At 42.8% G+C, this 22009-nt stretch overlaps 1 protein-coding gene across 1 annotated transcript; it reads left to right on the forward strand.

Annotated features, from left to right (window-relative positions):
* abcf3 (ATP-binding cassette, sub-family F (GCN20), member 3) lies at positions 1–21725 on the forward strand. The gene is made up of 21 exons (XM_061877810.1): positions 1–142; positions 3185–3332; positions 3405–3481; positions 3552–3607; positions 3670–3767; positions 3844–3966; positions 4080–4346; positions 4431–4511; positions 4592–4651; positions 9008–9064; positions 9195–9217; positions 15278–15333; positions 15441–15641; positions 15710–15786; positions 15856–15900; positions 17508–17640; positions 17706–17794; positions 20827–20918; positions 21000–21132; positions 21200–21287; positions 21362–21725. Exons 1-21 carry the CDS (start codon positions 70–72, stop codon positions 21518–21520), a joined length of 2136 nt encoding a protein of 711 aa, XP_061733794.1. The 5' UTR covers positions 1–69; the 3' UTR covers positions 21521–21725.
* The last annotated feature ends 284 nt before the right edge of the window (positions 21726–22009 follow it).

Consider the following 22009-nt stretch of genomic DNA (forward strand, 5'->3'; position numbering starts at 1 on the left):
ATGTCCCAGTAGAGATGCCGTAGAATATCCACCGCTAATTTACTTCCGTCGCCAAGTTGGGTGGTCGCAATGGCGACGTACGTGGAGATATTGAGGAGCGAGTTTCCGGAGATTGACTCGGAATTGTTCAACTACATCACAGGTGAGTGGCAGGCTGACAGTCGTCGTACGCCGGGTAACTTCGCTCACTGTCCACCGGACAGGGGCTGTCATCCGGGCGGGAGAAGCTCTCCGAAGTAGCCGGGTAGCTTAGCCGGGTTGGGTGCCGACACGCCGGCTAACACGCCTCGTCGGTCGTGAGCATTGAGTAATTATGCTTTAAAACCAACCAACAGTTAATAAAATCATATTGAGATATTTTAAAGTAATATAATGTTGTTTTTTTTCAAGTTTTTTAAAAAGTTCATATTAAAACCTTGCTAGGAAGTTAAGACCTAGCCTCCATTTATTCGTATTCCAATCCAATCCACTTTATTTATACAGTGGGGCAAAAAAGTATTTAGTAAGCCACCGATTGTGCAAGTTCTCCCACTTAAAATGATGACAGAGGTCTGTAATTTTCATCATAGGTACACTTCAACTGTGAGAGACAGAATGTGGGAAAAAAAATCCGGGAATTCACACTAGGAATTTTAAAGAATTTATTTGTAAATTATGGTGGAAAAATAAGTATTTGGTCAATCATTCAAAGCTCTCACTGATGGAAGGAGGTTTTGGCTCAAAATCTCACGATACATGGCCCCATTCATTCTTTTCTTAACACGGATGAATCGTCCTGTCTCCTTAGTAGAAAAACAGCCCCAAAGCATGATGTTTCCACCCCCATGCTTCACAGTAGGTCTGGTGTTCTTGGGATGCAACTCAGTATTCTTCTTCCTCCAAACACGACGAGTTGAGTTTATACCAATAAGTTCTATTTTGGTTTCATCTGACCACATGACATTCTCCCAACCCTCTGCTGTATCATCCCTGTATCCATTTTGGTATAAACTCAACTCGTCATGTTTGGAGGAAGAAGAATACTGAGTTGCATCCCAAGAACATCATACCTACCGTGAAGCATGGGAATGGAAACATCATGCTTTGGGGCTGTTTTTCTGCTAAGGGGACAGGACGATTGAACTGTGTTAAGGAAGAATGAATGGGGCCATGTATCGTGAGATTTTGACCCAAAACCTCCTTCAATCAGTGAGAGCTTTGAATGGTTGACCAAATACAAATTTTCCACCATAATTTACAAATAAATTATTTAAAATTCCTACAGTGTGAATTCCTGGATTTTTTTTCACATTCCGTCTCTCACAGTTGAAGTGTACCTATGAGGAAAATTACAGGCGTCTGTCTTCATTTTAAGTAGGAGAACTTGCACAATCGGTGGCTGACTAAATACTTTTTGCCCCACTGTATAGCACATTTAAACAAAAATGTTTCCAAAGTACTGCACAAAATATTAAAAAGAAGGTTCAAATTCTATCCTCGGCTCCACCAATGACTGAATAAAAAAAATTAAAAAAATCAATATAACAATAAATATGATTTGAAAACGATTATAAAGGGTAAAACCAATTAAAACAATAAATAAAAATGTAAAGACACAGAGGACCACACACTCACGTAGTCTTAAAAGCCAGAGAATAAAAGTGGGTCTTAAGACGAGACTTAAAGGCTAGATGTTCTTATTTAAACGGGGATAGCAGGTCCATTCTATGTGTCATACTTGATAATTTCGCGATATTGCCATATTTTTGCTGAAAGGATTCAGTAGAGAAAATCGACGATAAAGTTCGCAACTTTCGGTCGCTCTTAAAAAAGCCCTGCCTTTCCCGGAAGTAGTACACGTGACGTCACAGATTGTCGGACTCCTCACATCCACCCATTGATTACAATCATGGACGCCAGCAGCGCGAGCGATTCTGACCGAGAAAGCGACAATTTCCCCATTAATTTGAGCGAGGATGAAAGGTTCGTGTTTGAGGATATTGATAGCGACGGACTAGGAAAAAAAAGAAAAAAAGCGACAGCTTCGGGCGACGGCAGTGTGAGCGTTTCAGATGTAATTAGACACATGTACTAGGATAATTCTGGAAGATCCCTAATCTGCTTATTGTTTTAATAGTGTTTTAGTGAGATTTGAAAGATTGTAAAGTAAAGATTGTAAAGACATACCTCGAGGTCGGATGGCTGCGTTGAACACACTGTGTCTCAGAGAGAAGCCGAGGAGCCAAGCTCAGGGCTGCTGCAGAAAGACGAATAATCCACGGATGTCTTAGGTAAGATATATATCACAATTTCCCCATCCAAAAACATGCTGGTTGACGTAGAGAAAACATGTTCGCTTGACCGCTCTGCTTTCACAACAAACAAAGAAACGCCGGCTGGGTCTCGGTGCTAAAGACATCTGAAATCCACCGCTTTCCACCAACAGCATTGTTTTTTATAGTCTCCATTATTAAATGAACAAATTGCAAAAGATTCAGCAACACAGATGTCCAAAATACTGTATAATTATGCGGTTAAAGGAGACGACTTTTAGCTGTGTGTGTGCGCAGCACTAATATTTCCTCACAGTCCGTGACGTCACGCATATACGTCATCATTCCGCGACGTTTTCACAAGAAACTCCCGGGAAATTTAAAATTGCAATTTAGTAAACTAAAAAGGCCGTATTGGCATGTGTTGCAATGTTAATATTTCATCATTGATGTATAAACTATCAGACTGCGTGGTCGGTAGTAGTGGGTTTCAGTAGGCCTTTAAAACACTCAACAGTGGGAGCAGTTGGAACATGGAGGGCCAGAGTGTTCCAGAGCTTAGGGCCGACAACAGAGAAGGCCCTGCCTACTCTGGTTTGAAGTCTCGTCTTGGGCACCACGACCTGGAGCTGGCGCGCGGGAGTGTAAATTTGGATGAGGTCCGAGATGTAATGAGGTGCCAGTCCATGCAAAGCTTTAAAACCAAACAGCTTCATTTTAACATCAATTTTAAAATCAACAGGGAGCCTTTGCAAAGTCTCAAGAATTGGGGTTATATGCTCGCGTTTCCTGGGACCCTGTTAAAAATCGTGCTGCCGTGTTGTGGACTAACTGCAGCCGGGAGAGAGCTTTTTGCCGTAATTATTGTTAGATTACCGCCAATGTAAAGTTTCAGCTCCACGTGAAAACCAGACATTTTTGTGTGTATTCAGGCGTGTTGGGCAATGGCGGGTCTGACTTCGAGGACGGCGAAGATGTGTTTGACGCCATTGGTGGAGTCCTGCAAGAGATGTCACCTGACAGCAAAAACGAGGACGATATCAGGGACATCTGTCTGCAGATGTTCAACACACTCCAGCTGTGAGGATGGGCTGCAGGAGGGGGCGTGGCTGGGAGATGTCAAATGTTGCAAATGTGTGTGTTTGTTGTCAGGAGCACCTGTCCCGCCGCTCAGCGCCAAGTGTTGCTGGACGCGCCAGTGCAGCTGTCGCAGATGTCGACGGACACGAGTGAGTGCTTGTGTACCTTGTAGGGGGCGTGGCCTTCGTGTAGCTCACACGTGCTTCTACTCCTTCACAGCCCCGGCCGCCAAAGAAGTGCAGGGAATCTGGATGATGAAGCGTTCTCAGAACACGGTACGTCCTACTCATGCGTTCTCCGCTGGCTTACGCCGTCACCCCTTTTTCCTGTCCTTCAGATGGTGGACGCCAAGAAGCTGGAGAAGGCGGAGGCCAAGCTGAAAGCCAAACATGAGCGGCGGAATGAGAAGGATTCCCAAAAGACGTCCAGTCCGATGTCGGTCCCCGTCTCTTGCATGTGTCGCTCTCGCTGTCCTGTCTGCGCCTCGTTCACCTGTCTGTCTCACATCCAGTGTCCTGGATGAGGCGTCGGCCAGTCAGGCGAGCAGTAAAAAAGATGCTCGGGTCGACCAGTCAACGAAGAATCGCAGCTACGATATCCGCATCGAGAACTTTGACGTGTCCTTCGGAGAGAGGTGACGTGGCGAGGACCTTTGAGAATAAGTCACTTGTTAATTAGGAGTGGCAGCAAATTGTTACCATGGCAACATTTCAAATTAGCAACACGGAAGAGTCCTTGCCTCTGCAGGTGTCTGCTGCAGGGGGCGGAGCTCTCTCTTGCATCAGGCCGGCGGTACGGCCTGATTGGTCGGAATGGGCTGGGCAAAACGACGCTGCTGAAGATGTTGGCCAGCCGCAACCTGCGAGTCCCGCCGCACATCTCCATCCTGCACGTTGAGCAGGAAGTGGCCGGCGACGAGACGGCGGCGCTGCAAAGCGTGCTGGAGAGTGACACGTTGAGGGAGGACCTCTTAAACGAGGAGCGGCGTCTGAACGCGCGCATCGCCAACGGCACGTAAGTTGCGCCCCCTTGACGGAGCCCGGCAGGAGCAGAGGTCCGGGAAACGCTTCTGAGGATTTGACGTGTTTGTCGTCTCAGGGCTGAGGGGACGGAGAGCGTCCGCCTGTCGGAAATTTACGGCAAACTGGAGGAGATCGAAGCTGACAAAGCCCCGGCCCGGTAAGTGTGTGTGCGCATTGAAAATGATTCAATCAATGGATGCAAAAGACGACCATGTTGACACTTGTCTCATTCATCAGAGCCTCCGTTATCTTGGCTGGGCTTGGATTTTCTCCCAGAATGCAGCAGCAGCCCACCAAGTGAGCGCACACACACACACACACACACACACACACACACCAACATCTAAGGCCATATCCACACGAACACAGATACTTAATAAACGCATACTTATACCGGCGTTCCAAAACTCCACTTAGCGTATGCGTGTACACGGCACAAACGGAAACTTGTGATGACATCACGGTTGTCCGCTGTTATTCCAAGCTCAACACTGCCTTGTTGCCTTTAAACTAGGGCTGGGCGATATATCAATGTACTCGATATATCGCAGGTTTGTCTCTGTGCGACATAGAAAATGACTATATCGTGATATTCAAGTATACGTTCTCACGCAGTTGCTTTTAGCTGCTGGCATTACACTGAAGGCTTTTCCCACTCCTTCTTGTGTCTCCCTCTCACAGACAGCAAGCGCACCTTCTTACATACATCACATACTGTCACGTCATACGTCACATACGTATACGCCCTTGCGGAGCAGAGAGGTAGCAGCATGGGTAACATTAGCTGTGATGCTAGCGGAGCCGTGCGAGTGGTAATACAAGAGAAAGAAGTTGCGAATCTGGTATCAAATGAAGGAAAAATGTATTCCCAAGAAAAACAGCAGGGGGTCCATCGTCTGGCGGTGGTTTGGCTTCAAGTGGGAATATCTCGAACAGACAACCGTAATTTTTCAAGTGTGGGCCAAAAGTGTTGCTACAAAAAGTAGCATTACTCCTAATATGTAGCATCATTTGAAAATTCACACGCCCACTCCATCAAAATTCCAAGGCAAGCATTTCCAGATCAACATCGTATAAAAAAACTAGTTCAAAACAAAAGAAAATTAATTCCGCAGTAACCTACCACATAGCGAAGGACAAACACTATTTGATTTCTTTTTATGCAGCTCATTTTTATTTGACAGTTATTGAAATATCTTGCATGACATCATGCACAAAAGTGAACTGTATTTGTTTTAAACTATTGTAGTAGTGTTCTGTACAAAAAGTGAACTTTCATTTAGTCATCTTAGTGACATCATGCACGAAAGTGCACTAATACCGTAGCTTGTTTTAAAATGTCTCTGACAATCTTGCACTTTCTGTTTTGGAAATTACATGAATGTTTGTGCCAATGCTTAATAACTGTTTATTAAATACAGTTTTGGTCAACTGACCTAGTTGTGATTTCCCTCTCTGCATGAAAGTTTAAAATGAGCATATATTAATGCAGTATGAACAAGAATGTTTTAATGTAGACACACAGAATCATCATACTGGATTATATGCATCAAGTGTTAATTCAAGGCATAGCCATAATATCGAGATATATTGTGCATCGCGATATGGCCTAAAAATATCGAGATATTTTTTAAAAAGCCATATCGCCCAGCCCTACTTTAAACACACTATTAGATTACTTAATGTATGTTTGAACATAAACATGCTGCTATCTTCACTCAAAATTAATAAAAAGGACACATCAAAATGGGCTTTGCCACACTCCAACCGGCGCTAGTGACAGTCAGTTGTTTTGGATACGATCGCAGTCGAACCTCCACCTGATAGGACAATTTTGACAAGCAAGACTTTTTGCTCTGTCATAAGAAAGGTGCAACATTATGTTATGTTTTTAGTCGTCATTTAATGACAAATCATGAAGTTAACTTATGTGTCTTGCGTCCGTTTTTGTAGATTGCCTGATTGTGCAAGCTCGTAAAAAGCAACAAAGAAACTAGAAAAAAAAAACACAATCTAGTGTCGTCCTTGTAGTGTGTACTGATATTAAAGACAATATACACTTCATTACACATGTACTATATCACTATATTCATGATTTAATGCTTTATAATTCCCTTAGACGTGCATAATGGTTTCCTTGGCTCGTTAGTGTGGCTGATTTTAAAAATAATGTACACTTCACTGCACATGTAATACATCACCATGTTGCTGAACATGTTATAATTCTATGAGTGTTGGGTTTCGCTCTTTAATAATGTTCCCAGGGCACTGTGTATGTGAAGGCTGGTTTTAAAGATAATGTCATTGTACGTCTAGTGCAGTGGTTCTAGACCTTTTTTCAATTATGTACCCCCTGTAAACATTTTTTAAATTCAAGTACCCCTTAATCAGTGCAAAGCATTTTTGGTTGAAAAAAAAAAGAGATAAAGAAGTAAAATACAGCACTATGTCATCAGTTTCTGATTTATTAAATTGTATAACAGTGCAAAATATTGCTCATTTGTAGTGGTCTTTCTTGAACTATTTGGAAAAAAAGAGATAAAAATAACTAAAAACTTGTTAAAAAATAAACAAGTGATTCATCTATAAATAACGATTTCTACACATAGAAGTATTTTTTTTGATTGATTGATACTTGTATTAGTAGATTGCACAGTTCAGTACATATTCCGTACAATTGACCACTAAATGGTAACACCCGAATAAGTTTTTCAACTTTTGTAAGATTTCTACACATAGAAGTAATCATCAACTTAAAGTGCCCTCTTTGGGGATTGTAATAGAGATCCATTTGGATTAATCAACTTCATTCTAAATATTTCTTCACAAAAAAATATATCTTAAACATCAATATTTATGGATCATGTCCACAAAAAATCTAGCTGTCAACACTGAATATTGCATTGTTGCATTTCTTTTCACACTTTATGAACTTACATTCATATTTTGTTGAAGTATAATTCAATAAATACATTTATAAAGGATTTTAGAGTTGTTGCTATTTTTAGAATATTTAAAAAAATATAAAGTACCCCTTGGCATACCTTCAAGTACCCCCAGGGGTACGCGTACCCCTATTTGAGAACCACTGGTCTAGTGTATCAAACATAATAGGAGGTGTAATGTCACCAAGTCAGATATTGCTGCTTTTTCAGGCTTCTGATTAGACAAAATGTGCATGACAGCAGGTGTATGCCTTTGTGTGTAGACATTGACAGTTTGAAACTACACTTGTGTGGATGGAGATTGTTTTAACCCCAAATATGTGTTTTTGAAACTCTCCGTGTTCCTGTGGACATGGCCTAAGATGGCAAATTGTAACGATAAAAGATTACATTATGTTGTGTTTTTAAAGGGTATCGTACTGTTTTAAATTGTGCTTGTCATCAACAATTCTTATGTGAAACGAAAACACACATCTCTCCCTTTCTGTGCGTTCCAAATAGACCGATCCATATGTGTTTTTTCAGGACCGATTATTAGTAGTGAACAGTGTTCATTTTGTTGACTCCAATGTTCTTCTTAGTTAGCGTCAACAACTTATTTTCCTCTGACTGAAATAGGAGGGTAGCGAGTTAAAACAAATGCAGGTTGACTAAAACAATGGCGTTGACTACGTTTACACTGCAGGCCAAGTGGCCCAAATCGTGTTTTTTTTTTAATTAGATTTTTTTCCAGCTGACTTTTTTCACACTGCAAGTAAAATGTGATGTTTATCAGACTCCAATTTAAACACGCAAAAACACCAATTAAATCCTATAGAAAACCTGTGGTGGGACTTGAAGAAGGCAGTTGCAGCACGCAAGCCCAAAAATATGAATAAACTGGAGGCCTTTGCCCAAGAGGAATGGGCTAAAATACCTGTAGATGGTTGCAAGAAGCTTGTGTCCGGTTATGTATCACGTTTGAAGGATGTAATCACTGCCAAAGGGTGTTCTACTAAGTACTAGGGGGTTAAACAATTTTGTCAATGAGATATTAATAAAAATGTCCTTTTTGGTATTTTGTAAAATACAGTGTTACAATTTAAGTTGCGTTTGTCTATTTGACACATCTTTATTTGATATGACTATAAACAAAATACGGAATAAATGTCCAACTTGCTAAAACACCCAAATTGTGTGGGGGTTGAAAAATTTTGATCACAACTGTACTTTGACATTTCAGTAAGCGGCTTTGGTTGAAAAAGTTTGGACACCCCTGAACTAAAGTATCAAAAGTATTGATATTTTGGTTTGAGACTCGATATCAAAGCATAAAGATCTGGTATTGGCGGTATCAGTATTTCACTATCACCACAAGTATCTAGCACTAACTTTCCCTACCTCGGAAGCGACGCAGCAGTTGCTAGCTTACCTCTCCGTAATCAAAGTGCTGTGTTATTAAAAGTAGTTCCTCTGTGTTAGCTCTTACCAGAACAATGTTGCTCAAATACTTGGTTAATATGTAAACTAAGTATTTTTTTGATGTTTTTTTTTAAATGTCTTTTATAGACAACTTCTTACCAAATTACCTGTGAGGGTTTTTATGACTTAGGACACACAGAAAAGAGAGACATGTGTGTTCTGGTCTCATAGGAGGATTGTGAATACCCCAGAAAGTGCAGTTCCCCTTTAAAGGTTTGGCTCTGGTCACTTGCTGCTTTTCTCGCAGGGAGTTTTCCGGAGGATGGAGGATGAGGTTGGCCCTAGCAAGAGCCCTGTTTGGCCGGTGAGTTCCTTTCGCCCCCCCAGTCAAAACCTGACAGCTGTCAATCAAAGTGCATTTTGACTGAAAGCAGAGTACCTGCTCCTCCTGCACACTTAAAAAAATTACTTTTTCTGTGTTTGGTCGTCGCCAGGCCCGACCTGCTGCTACTTGACGGTAAGTCACTCCGAAACTTACACTCGACGGATAGATCTGAAGTTGATTTAAGTGTTAAAAGTAAAAATTATTTATATTGATATAGGACTTATTTTTAACATTTAAGAGTAAGGGGCCTTTTGCGCCATCTTGATGCTTTTTATAAAATAATAATGACTCAAAAGCAATGTTGTTACGGATTATTGACCTGCTTAAAGCTATAATTACTTCACATCAAATATTTAAGCATATTTTGGGGGGGAAATATTGCATGTTTTGTGTTTTTGCCATTAAAAAAGGGTATTTGCTTTGGGGTTTTTTTTTTGACAAAAAATGTTACTCTATGTTAACAGATATTCCAAAAAATTATAAATTACTTGTTTTCAACACGTTTTTATAAGTGGGGGACCTTTTGGATCCTTATAACCTCTAGTCCGATTTTTTTTTTTTAAACTGTCATTGTTCAAAAAATAATAAGGAATAGAAAGCCATGTTGTTATGGATTGCTTACATATTTAGGGCTCCAAATATATGGAGGTTAGTTTGTGTCTTTATTATGAAGAACTTTTTGTTTTAATTTATTTAGCTGAACTTTTGGTCTTTGAATTTTGTCAACAGATTCTTTTTTTTACATCAAATTATGCTGACAATTTTGCCGAATTAAAATGTGTTTTTCAAAATCCACTTTTTAAAAATTCTGTCTTATAAAATTCAGTGCAGAAATAGGCTAATTCACTTCAGTCTTAACTTACCGGAAGTTAGTCTTCAGTTTTGAATTTTTCTGCACTGAATTTTGGTCAAAAATTTTTATTCAGTGAAATTGTCAGCATAATGTCATGTCAATAAATTCAGCTCACATAATTTAAACGCAAAAAATGTGGCATAAATTCAGTGTCCAAATAATATTTTGTAATGACACAAATGAACCTCCATACATTTATTTCACATCAAGTATCCCACTTTGAACACTGTTTTCTTCAACAAATAGTAACAAAAAATTAAAGTTTGTCAATGGATAGATCTGAAGTTATAGATAGATAGTTTTGCATTGAAAGTGAAATGATAAATGATTTGTTTTTAATACCTTAAAAACTGAGACCCTTTTGGGTCCATCTGACCTTTAATCCATCCATCCATCCATCCATCATCTTCCGCTTATCCGAGGTCGGGTCGCGGGGGCAGCAGCCTAAGCAGGGAAGCCCAGACTTCCCTCTCCCCAGCCACTTCGTCCAGCTCTTCCTGGGGGATCCCGAGGCATTCCCAGGCCAGCCGAGAGACATATTCTTCCCAACGTGTCCTGGGTCTTCCCCGTGGCCTCCTACCGCTTGGACGTGCCCTAAACACCTCCCTAGGGAGGCGTTTGGGTGGCATCCTGACCAGATGCCCGAGCCACCTCATCTGGCTCCTCTCGATGTGGAGCAGCAGCGGCTTTGCTTTGAGTTCCTCCCGGATGGCAGAGCTTCTCACCCTATCTCTAAGGGAGAGCCCCGCCACCCGGCGGAGGAAGCTCATTTCGGCCGCTTGTACCCGTGATCTTATCCTTTTGGTCATGACCCAAAGCTCATGACCATAGGTGAGGATGGGAACGTAGATCGACCGGTAAATTGCGAGCTTTGCCTTCCGGCTCAGCTCCTTCTTCACCACAACGGATCGATACAACGTCCGCATTACTGAAGACGCCGCACCGATCCGCCTGTCGATCTCACGATCCACTCTTCCCCCACTCGTGAACAAGACGCCTAGGTACTTGAACTCCTCCACTTGGGGCAGTGTCTCCTCCCCAACCTGGAGATGGCACTCCAACCTTTTCCGGGCGAGAACCATGGACTCGGACTTGGAGGTACTTATTCTCATTCCGGTCGCTTCACACTCTGCTGCGAACCGATCCACTGAGAACTGAAGATCCCGGCCAGATGAAGCCATCAGGACCACATCATCTGCGAAAAGCAGAGACTTAATCCCGCGGCCACCAAACCGGAACCCCTCAACGCCTTGACTGCGCCTAAAAATTCTGTCCATAAAAGTTATGAACAGAATCGGTGACAAAGGACAGCCTTGACGGAGTCCAACCCTCACTGGAAACGAGTCCGACTTACTGCCAGCAATGCGGACCAAGCTCTGACACCGATCATACAGGGAGCGGACCGCCATAATAAGACAGTACCCCATACTCTCTGAGCACTCCCCACAGGACTTCCCGAGGGACACGGTCGAATGCCTTCTCCAAGTCCACAAAGCACATGTAGACTGGTTGGGCAAACTCCCATGCACCCTCAAGAACTCTGCCGAGAGTATAGAGCTGGTCCACAGTTCCACGACCAGGACGAAAACCACACTCTTCCTCCTGAATCCGAGGTTCGACTATCCGGCTTTGCCTCCTCTCCAGTACACCTGAATAAACCTTACGGGAAGGCTGAGGAGTGTGATCCCACGATAGTTGGAACACACCCTCCGGTCCCCCTTCTTAAAGAGAGGGACCACCACCCCGGTCTGCCAATCCAGAGGTACCGCCCCCCATGTCCACGCGATGCTGCAGAGTCTTGTCAACCAAGACAGACCCACAGCATCCAGAGCCTTAAGGAACTCCGGGCGGATCTCATCTACCCCCGGGGCCTTACCGCCGAGCAGCTTTTTAACTACCTCAGCAACCTCAGCCCCAGAAATAGGAGAGCCCACCACAGATTCCCCAGGCACCGCTTCAGCAAAGGAAGACGTGTTGGTGGGATTGAGGAGGTCTTCGAAGTATTCCCTCCACCAATCCACAACATCCGCAGTCGAAGTCAGCAGAACACCATCCACACCATACACGGTGTTGATAGTGCACTGCTTCCCCTTCCTGAGGCGGCGTATGGTGGTCCAGAATCGCTTCGAAGCCGTCCGGAAGTCGTTTTCCATGGCTTCCCCGAACTCTTCCCATGTCCGAGTTTTTGCCTCAGCGACCGCTAAAGCTGCACACCGCTTGGCCCGTCTGTACCCGTCCACTGCTTCCGGGGTCCTATGAGCCAAAAGAACCCGATAGGACTCCTTCTTCAGCTTGACGGCATCTCTCACTGCTGGTGTCCACCAACGGGTTCTGGGATTACCGCCACGACAGGCACCAACAACCTTGCAGCCACAGCTCCAATTAACCGCCACGACAATAGAGGTTCGGAACATGGTCCACTCGGACTCAATGTCTCGCACCTCCCTCGTGACATGTTCAAAGTTCTTCCGGAGGTGGGAATAGAAACTCACTGACAGGAGACTCTGCCAGACTTTCCCAGCAGACCCTCACAATGCGTTTGGGCCTCCCAGGTCTGTCCGGCATCCTCCCCCACCATCGCAGCCAACTCACCACCAGGTGGTGATCGGTAGAAAGCTCCGCCCCTCTCTTCACCCGAGTGTCCAAAACATGAGGCCGCAAATCCGATGACACAACTACAAAGTCGATCATGGAACTGCGGCCTAGGGTGTCCTGGTGCCATGTGCACATATGGACACCCTTATGTTTGAACATGGTGTTCGTTATGGACAATCCGTGACGAGCACAAAAGTCCAATAACAAAACACCACTCGGGTTTAGATCCGGGCGGCCATTCTTCCCAATCACACCTCTCCAGGTTTCACTGTCATTGCCAACATGAGCATTGAAGTCTCCCAGTAGGACAAGGGAATCACCCGGCGGAGCACTTTCCAGTACTCCCTCGAGTGTACCCAAAAAGGGTGGGTACTCTAAACTGCTGTTTGGTGCGTAAGCACAAACAGTCAGGACCCGTCCCCCCACCCGAAGGCGGAGGGAAGCTACCCTCTCGTCCACCGGGTTGAACTCCAACGTGCAGGCTTTGAGCCGGGGGGCAACGAGAATTGCCACCCCAGCCCGTCGCCTCTCACTGCCGGCAACGCCAGAGTGGAAGAGAGTCCAGTCCCTCTCAAGAGAACTGGTTCCAGAGCCCTTGCTGTGCGTCGAGGTGAGTCTGACTATATCCAGCCGGAACTTCTCTACCTCACGCACTAGCTCAGGCTCCTTCTCCCCCAGTGAGGTGACGTTCCACGTCCCAAGAGCTAGCTTCTGTAGCCGAGGATCGGACCGCCAAGTGCCCTGCCTTCGGCTGTCGCCCAGCTCACAATGCACCCGACCTCTATGGCCCCTCCTATGAGTGGTGAGCCCATTGGAGGGATGACCCACGTTGCCTCTTCGGGCTGTGCCCGGCCGGGCCCCATGGGGACAGGCCCGGCCACCAGGCGCTCGCCATCGTGCCCCAACTCCGGGCCTGGCTCCAGAGCGGGGCCCCGGTGACCCGCGTCCGGGCAAGGGAAATCTGAGTCCATTTTGTTGTAATTCCATCTGACCTTTAATGTCCACCAAAATTAAGGGGAACCCAATAGTTACAATTAGAGATGTCCGATGATATCGGACTGCCAATACTATCGGCCGATAAATGCTTTGAAATGTAATATCGGAAATTATCGGTATCTGTTTCAAAATTATCTATCGGTTTCGAAAAGAAAAATTCAAGACTTTTTAAAACGCCACTGCGTACACAGACGTAAGGAGGAGTACAGAGCGTCAATAAACCTTAAAGGCACTGCTTTTGCGTGCCAGCCCAGTCACATAATATCTACGGATTTTCACACACAAAAGTGAATGCAAGGCATACTTGGTCAACAGCCATACAGGTCACACTGAGGGCGCCCATACAAAACACTTTAACACTGTTACAAATATGCGCCACACTGTGAACCCACACCAAACAAGAATGACAAACACATTTCGGGAGAACATCCGCACCGTAACACAACATAAGAGCACGTCCAAAATTCCAAGCTGCTGTTTTGAGGCATGTTAAAAAAATAATGTGCTTTGTGACTTCAATAATAAATATGGCAGTGCCATGTTGGCATTTTTTTCCAAACTTGAGGTGATTTATTTTGGAAAACCTTGTTACATTGTTTAATGCATCCAGCGGGGCATCACAACAAAATTAGGCATAATAATGTGTTAATTCCACGACTGTATATATCAGTATCTGTTGATATCGGTATCTGCAATTAGCAGTTGGGGAATATCGGATATTTTGGCAAAAAAGCCAGTATCTGAAATCTAGTTACAATATAAGCCATATTTTCCTGACTATAGAGGGCACTGGTATATAAGCCGCACCCACTTACTTTTTGAAGAAAAAAAAACTATTTTTCCACATGTTAGCCGCACCGTACAATTAACTGCAGATATATACGTGGTGAAATGAGTTATTTACACAGAAATGTTCTGTAAATGTTAATTAAATACCTTAATTGTTTCCAAAAGGGTTTCTGAAACACAGCAGTAAAACGACTGATCAAACAAACAGAAGTCATGTCATGGACCCACTAGCTGCAAAAGCTAGCTCTCCAATCAGCTAAACAGACTCAATAACTCCATGGTGACGTTTTTGTGAATTTACTGAGGAATTTGTGAAACTAGAAATAATGTCATTGTAAGTTAATAATACCAACACAGACACTTGTATATGTATATATGTTGGCATATTAGCTAATGCTAACGGCGCTAGCTTGATTACATTACGATAGCACATACAAATATGCATGAAAACACTCCCACAGACATCACAAATGGGACGGTTTAGTCAGTAAGAATTGTTTTAATTATATTGTAAAACTTACAAATATTGCTTGGAGGGAGGAATGAAGACTCCATAGGAGTAGAAACCCTGTGGACGGTCAAGAGACCGAATGTGCACTACTACTTATGGTTTAAAGCTTCACATTCACCCAGCGTCCAAAAGATGGCACCATAGCACAAACAATAACAACATTTTAGTGTTGTGTACGTGTTTGATGAAAACTATTTGCTTTAAGGCCGTTACACCACGACAACTTTTTATAAGCCGCAGGGTTCAAAGCGTAGGAAGAAAAAAAAGTGTCAGAATTTAGAGTATTGTATTGGTTTGGAAAATGAAAAATATCCAAAATGGCCCCTGCCTGCTTTCATTTTTCAGTGTGTGTGGCCCTTAGTAGACCCCCCTGAGTTAGCCCGAAGACGTACTTTTTTACTTGGGTACTACTTAGACTTAAGTACTTAAGTGTATGTTTGTTTTCCAGAGCCGACCAACATGTTGGATGTCAGGGCCATTCTGTGGCTGGAGAACTACTTGCAGGTCTGAGCACCCTATTACTTTAACCTAAGCAATCCTCATTGAAAACAATGGGCACTGTTGGCGTCGAGCTAACGCAGAGGAAAAAAAAACCTGCCTCCCCTCCGCAGACGTGGCAGTCCACCATCTTGGTCGTCTCCCACGACCGAAACTTCCTGAACGCCGTGGTGACTGACATCATCCACCTGCACTCCCAGAGGCTGGACTGTTACCGTGGCGACTATGAAAACTTTGTGAAAACCAAGGAAGACCGGCTGAAAAACCAACATCGAGAGTACGAGGCCCAGCTGCAGTATAGGCAACACATACAGGTGGAGTACTCCGTAGCGTAGTACTGCAATATACTGTACTGCCACATAGTGACCGTGTGGTGTTTCAGGTGTTTATCGACCGCTTTCGCTACAACGCAAACAGAGCAGCTCAGGTCCAGAGCAAATTGAAACTGCTGGAAAAACTGTAAGTCTGCAAGAGTCCACAGGAAAACAACTTTGTAGTCGGAGTGTTGTAACTTCTGTTTGTCTGCAGGCCTGAACTCAAACCCATCGACAAAGAAGCAGAGGTGGCTTTGAGGTAATAAAAATCTTCTACTTCCTGTAAGTGTACTTTAGTGTATATACTGTGTACTTGTTAGCAATGTAGTACATTTAAGTGTATACACTGCGTATTAAGGGACAATGTACTACAGTATAGACTGCATACTTGGCAACAATGAAGTACATTTAAGTGTATATACTGCATACTTGGAAACAATGTAGTACATCTAAGTGTATACACTGTGTACTTGGCAACAAATTAGTACATTTAAGTGTATATACTGCGTACTTGGCAACAATGAAGTACATTTAAGTGTATATACTGCTTACTTTGCAACAATGAAGTACATTTAAGTGTATACACTGCGTACTTGGCAACAATGAAGTACATTTAAGTGTATATACTGCGTAGTTGGAAACAATGTAGTACATCTAAGTGTATTTACTGCATACTTGGCAACAATGAGGTACATTTAAATGTATACACTGCGTACTTGGCAACAATGAAGTACATTTAAAAGTAAGTGTATATACTGCATACTTTGCCACAATGAAGTACATTTAAGTGTATACACTGCGTACTTGGCAACAATGTAGTACATTTAAGTGTATATACTGCATACTTGGCAACAATGTAGTACATTTAAGTGCATATAATGCATACTTGGCAGCAATGTAGTACATTTAAGTGTATATACTGCGTACTTGGCAACAATGAAGTACATTTAAATGTATATACTCCGTTTTTGGTAACAATTTAGTACATTTAAGTATATATACTGCGTACTTGGTAACAATGTAGTCCAATTAAGTGTATATACTGTGTTCTGTCAACGATGTAGTACATTTAAGTGTATATACTATGTACTTGGTAACAATGTAGTACGTAAATGTGTATTTGTGTGTACTTTTTAACATTGAAGTACATCTAGGTGTATACACTGTGTACTTTGTAGCAATGTAGTACATTTATTTGTATATTTGTGTACTTTTAAACAATGAAGTACATTTAAGTGTATACACTGTGTACTTGGTAACAATGAAGTACATTTAAGTGTATAAACTGCGTACTTGGTAATAATGTAGTACATTTAAGTCTATTCACTGTGTACTTTGCAACAATGTAGTACATGTTAGTGCATACACTGCATACTTGGTAACAATGTAATACATTTACATGTGTATTTGTGTACTTTGTAACAATGAAGTATATTTAAGTGTATACACTGCGTACTTGGCAACAATGTAGTACTTTTTAGTGTATATACTGCGTACTTGGTAACAATGTAGTACATTTAAGTGTATATGCTGTGTACTGGGTATCAATGTAGTACATTTTTATGTATTTCTGTGTAATTTTTAACAATGAAGTACATATAAGTGTATACAGTGGGTACTGGGTAACAGTGTAGTACATCCATCCATTTTCTACCGCTTATTCCTTTTTGGGGTCGCGGGGGGCGCTGGCGCCTATCTCAGCTACAATCGGGCGGAAGGCGGTGTACACCCTGGACAAGTCTCCCCCCCATCGCAGGGTCACAGTGTAGTACATTTAAGTGTATATACTGTGTACTTGTCAACAATGTAGTACCTTTAAGTGTATATACTGTGTATTTAGTAACTCTTACTGTTTTTTGTGTTCAGGTTCCCAGACAACTTTGAGAAGTTGTCCCCTCCCATCCTGCAGCTGGACGAGGTGGAGTTCTACTACACCCCCGACCAGCGCCTTTTCTCCGGGCTCAACCTGTCAGCTGACCTGGAGTCTCGGATCTGCATCGTACGTTGCGTCGCCGACCCGCAGTACTGCCTCGGCGCCACGTTTAACGGTGTGTTTTCTGGCAGGTGGGACAAAATGGCGCCGGGAAGAGTACCGTCCTCAAGCTGCTGATGGGTGAGCTGACGCCGGTCGACGGAACCCGCCAAGCTCACAGGTAGGAGTCCACATAAAGTCAGTGGCTACAATGAAGGCACAACTTTTTCACTCGCAATAGACGTTGATTCAATATGATATCAATACTTTTATTTTGTAAGGTCAAATGTCAGCAAAGGTTTGGTTTAGGTGAAATGAGTCAAGCAAGGGTAGGCACAGAAACTGTACTCAGTCGATACCGAGACTCAACAGTACCAATTTTCTATACTTTCGTGTGTGTTAAGTATTGTTTTTGTTTATTTATTTATTTTTATTATTTAAAAAAAAAGCTGATTATGGTAAATGGTAAATGGGTTGTACTTGTACAGCGCTTTTCTACCTCTTTTTAAGGAGCCCAAAGCGCTTGGACAGTATTTCCACATTCGCCCATTCACACACACATTCACACACTGACGATTATGGCAACTACTGTCCAGTTGTGATATCTTGTTTCACGATCACATTTCTGAGTCTCATTTACAAGATTGACCTTAATCGCAAGTCCAAGATAGGAGAGGTCAGTAGTGTGAAGTTAATGCTAGTATTCTGTTGCACCCTAAAAAGTGTTAGTATTGCACTTATTATGCACCAGCTGTTTGATTTTAATGTGAGTTTTAGTTGTAGTTTTCATTAACAAATTAGGAGGTGTTGAAATTGCTAATGCTAATCAGTAGCATGTCATCAGCAACTTACTTTAAAACTTTCATTGTTCAAAAAATAATAATGAATTAAAATCAATGTTATGAGTTGTTGACCTGTTTAAGGCTCCAATCGCTTAACGTCAGTAATTTCATTTTGAAATATTTTTTGGGGGAAATTATTGTATATTTTGTTATTGTTTGCCATATAAAAACAAAGTTTTCCTTGACAAACAATTGCATAAAACAAACAAAAAAAACAACTTATAATGGTTGAAAGTAACAAAAAAAAAGAATAAATAAATAAATAAAAGAGGCTTATTTTTTAACAGTTTTATGTCTTGCCCCAATTTTTTTTAATACTGTACTTATTTGACAGATGTATTTTCCGCCCTAGTTTATTATTTTGATTTAAATGTATGTATAGTTTGTGTGGGTTTCTTGTTTGGGGGAGAAGAAAACGAACATTTGACATGTGTTTAATTGTATTTCTGGACTTACGATGTCACAAATCCAAAACAAAACTCTCATGGCTCCAAAAATAATAATAATCAAAATCAGTGTTTTTAAAAAAGGGCATAAAATATTTATGCCATTTTAATATTCTATAGCAATGGCTTTATATCGGCAGTTGGACCTGAAGTTGATCTAGAGATTTAAGCGTTGAATAGAAATAAAAAAAATCTTTGCCTTTTTAAAAAAATAATAATTTATGACTGAGACCCTTTTGAGTCCTCTGGATTATGGAGAGAAAAAGAACTCACAAGCTGATTTTCCGGAAGTGTTGAACATTTTTTAATAAAAAATTCACAAGTATGCTGGGTCACTAACAATACATAAAAAGCACCTGGGCAATAAATTGATATCAATATATATCATGGGTAGACACGTAATCGATGTAAATTAAAAAAAATGCTGGTTATTTTCTTTGTCGGAAGTATGGAAGCAAGGTTTGTTGCATGAAGGAAGGCACTCGCACTCTGCTAACCGAGCAACGCCGGAAGTTATCACTGATCAGTGGGATTGACACGCTAATAGCCAAGCAGGCGACAGTATCAACTGTCAAGTTTGGTTGATTCTTTGCATGGAGTGAGAAGAGAAAATCAAAATGAAGAAATTATGGAGAAAAGAGAAGTCACCTGGACAGTACGGCACTTTTTTTAAGAGACCGTGCTAATATCACAGCGCCTTAGCCGTGCTCACCCTTCAGAGCACAGCTTTAACTTCTTGCCACTAAACCTGAAGAAAGTAGCTCTTTTCAGGTTTCTCAATGTTTACATTTTTACACTCTGCGCCATTTTCTTACACTTTATGAAGCATTTCTTACTTATTTTGCACATTCATTTGAATAAAATTAGGTGTTTAATGTGATTTGACTATTTTGTTGTTGACATTTCCTTTCTGCCTTGATAGCTGAGGGATTATAACCACAGAAAGGTTACATTTTAAATAAAAAATATATTTTTCTTCCACTCCATATTTTCCGTAGGTCATAAAATTGTCAGTAATTAGTAGAGATATCTGATGATGTTTTTTGCCGATATCCGACATTCCGAACTCTTAATTACTGATTCCGATATCAACCGATACCAATGTATACAGTCGTGGCCTAATTTTGTTGTGATGCCCGCTGGATGCATTAAACAATGTAACAAGGTTTTCCAAAATAAGAGAACAACTTCAACTCAAGTTATGGAAAAAAGTGCCAACATGGCACTGCCATATTTATTATTGAAGTCACAGAGTGCATTATTTTTTTAACATGCCTCAAAACAGCAGCTTGGAATTTGGGACATGCTCTCCCTGAGAGAGCTTGAGGAGGTTGAGGTGGGGGGTAAGGGGTAGCGGGGGTGTATATTGTAGTGTCCCAGTAAAGTCAGTGCTGCAAGGGATTCTGGGTATTTGTTCTGTTGTTTGTGTTGTTACGGTGCAGATGTTCTCCCGAAATGTGTTTGTCATTGTTGTTTGGTGTGGGTTCACAGTGTGGCGCATATTTGTAACAGTATTAAAGTTGTTTATACGGCCACCCTCAGTGTGACCTGTATGGCTGTTGACCAAGTATGCCTTGCATTCACTTGTGTGTGTGAAAAGCCGTGGATATTGAGTGACTTGGCCGGCATGCAAGGGCGGTGCCTTTAAGGTTTATTGGTACTCTGTACATCTCCCTACGTTCGTGTACACCGGGGCGTTTTAAAAAGTCTTACATTTTACTTTATGAAACCGATACCGATAACTTTGAAACCGATACTGATAATTTCCGATGTTACATTTTAAAGCATTTATTGGCCGTTAATATCGACAGTCCGATATCATCGGACATCTTTACCGTTATCGACCGATAAACACTGATATCGTTTTGAGCCGTATCTTCCCATCGTAGTCTGTCGTGTGGTTTTTCAAAGCGTCTCTGTGCCAGGAACCTGAAGATCGGCTACTTCAGTCAGCACCACGTGGACCAGCTGGACTTGAACGTCTGCTCCATAGAACTGCTCCTCAACAAGTTCCCCGGTAACCGCGGCGACCCTCCCCGCATCGCAAACCCTGTCCCCTGGGACACTCGCTAACCGCTGCGTTTCTGTGGCTTCCCAGGTCGGCCCGAGGAGGAGTACCGACACCAGCTGGGAGGCTACGGCATCACTGGGGAGCTGGCCACCCGGCCAGTGGCCAGCCTGTCGGGAGGGCAGAAGAGCCGGGTGGCCTTCGCCCAGATGACCATGGCATGGTAGCGAGAAGCTCCGCCTCCGACGCTCTTCGGGCGCCAGCATCTTCTGACCTGCTTTGTCTTTTAGTCCCAACTTCTACATCCTGGACGAGCCCACCAACCACTTGGACATGGAGACCATCGAGGCCCTGGCCACGGCCCTCAACAAGTTCCGGGTGCGCCCCAGCGTCACATGCAGCTCCCTGCGCCCGCTCCTGCGCATGCCATCACGCCTCTCCTGTCTTTCCAGGGCGGGGTGATCCTGGTGTCCCATGACGAGCGTCTGATCCGCATGGTGTGCAAGGAGCTGTGGGTGTGCGACGGCGGCAAAGTGTGGCGTATGGACGGCGGCTTCGACGAGTACAGGGACGTCCTGCACGAGCAGTTCCGCAAGGAGGGCTACCTGTGAGGCCACACCCAATCGCAGAAGCCCCGCCTCTTGTCTTGTCAGCGAATCGGCGACCGGAGCGGACTGAGTGACCTCTTGCTTCAGGTCATGACCTCTGCGAGCCGTCTGGGTTTTATCTTCAGGCCGGTGAACTCTGGAGGGGGAGGAGCCTATTTTAACCTTTTCGGTTTTAGGCGTTGACAACAAATAAAGATGACACACACTTCCTGTTTAGTTTTCTTCAAAGGTCACATGTGTCGCTTATTGAATACTTCCAAGTACATTAAAGTATACATACTGCATACTTGGTAAAAATGTAGTACATCTAAGTGTATGTACCCTGTGCGTGGTAACAATTAAGTATATTTAAGTGCATATACTATGTACTTGGCATCAATGTAGTACATTTAAGTGTATATACTGCCTACTTGATAACATTGAAATACATTTAAGTCTGCATACTGCATACTTAGTATCAATGTAGTACATTTAAGTGTATATACTGTGTAC

Source organism: Nerophis ophidion, linkage group LG18 (genome assembly GCF_033978795.1).
Source record: "Nerophis ophidion isolate RoL-2023_Sa linkage group LG18, RoL_Noph_v1.0, whole genome shotgun sequence".
NCBI lineage: Eukaryota > Metazoa > Chordata > Actinopteri > Syngnathiformes > Syngnathidae > Nerophis > Nerophis ophidion.

Coding starts and splice junctions, on each gene's coding strand:
- abcf3 (XM_061877810.1), top strand. CDS start 70: ATGGCGACGTACGTGGAGATATTGAGGAGCGAGTTTCCGGAGATTGAC. Junction 3,608..3,669: donor TGAAGCGTTCTCAGAACACG/GTACGTCCTACT, acceptor CCTGTCCTTCAG/ATGGTGGACGCCAAGAAGCT. Junction 9,065..9,194: donor GCAAGAGCCCTGTTTGGCCG/GTGAGTTCCTTT, acceptor GGTCGTCGCCAG/GCCCGACCTGCTGCTACTTG.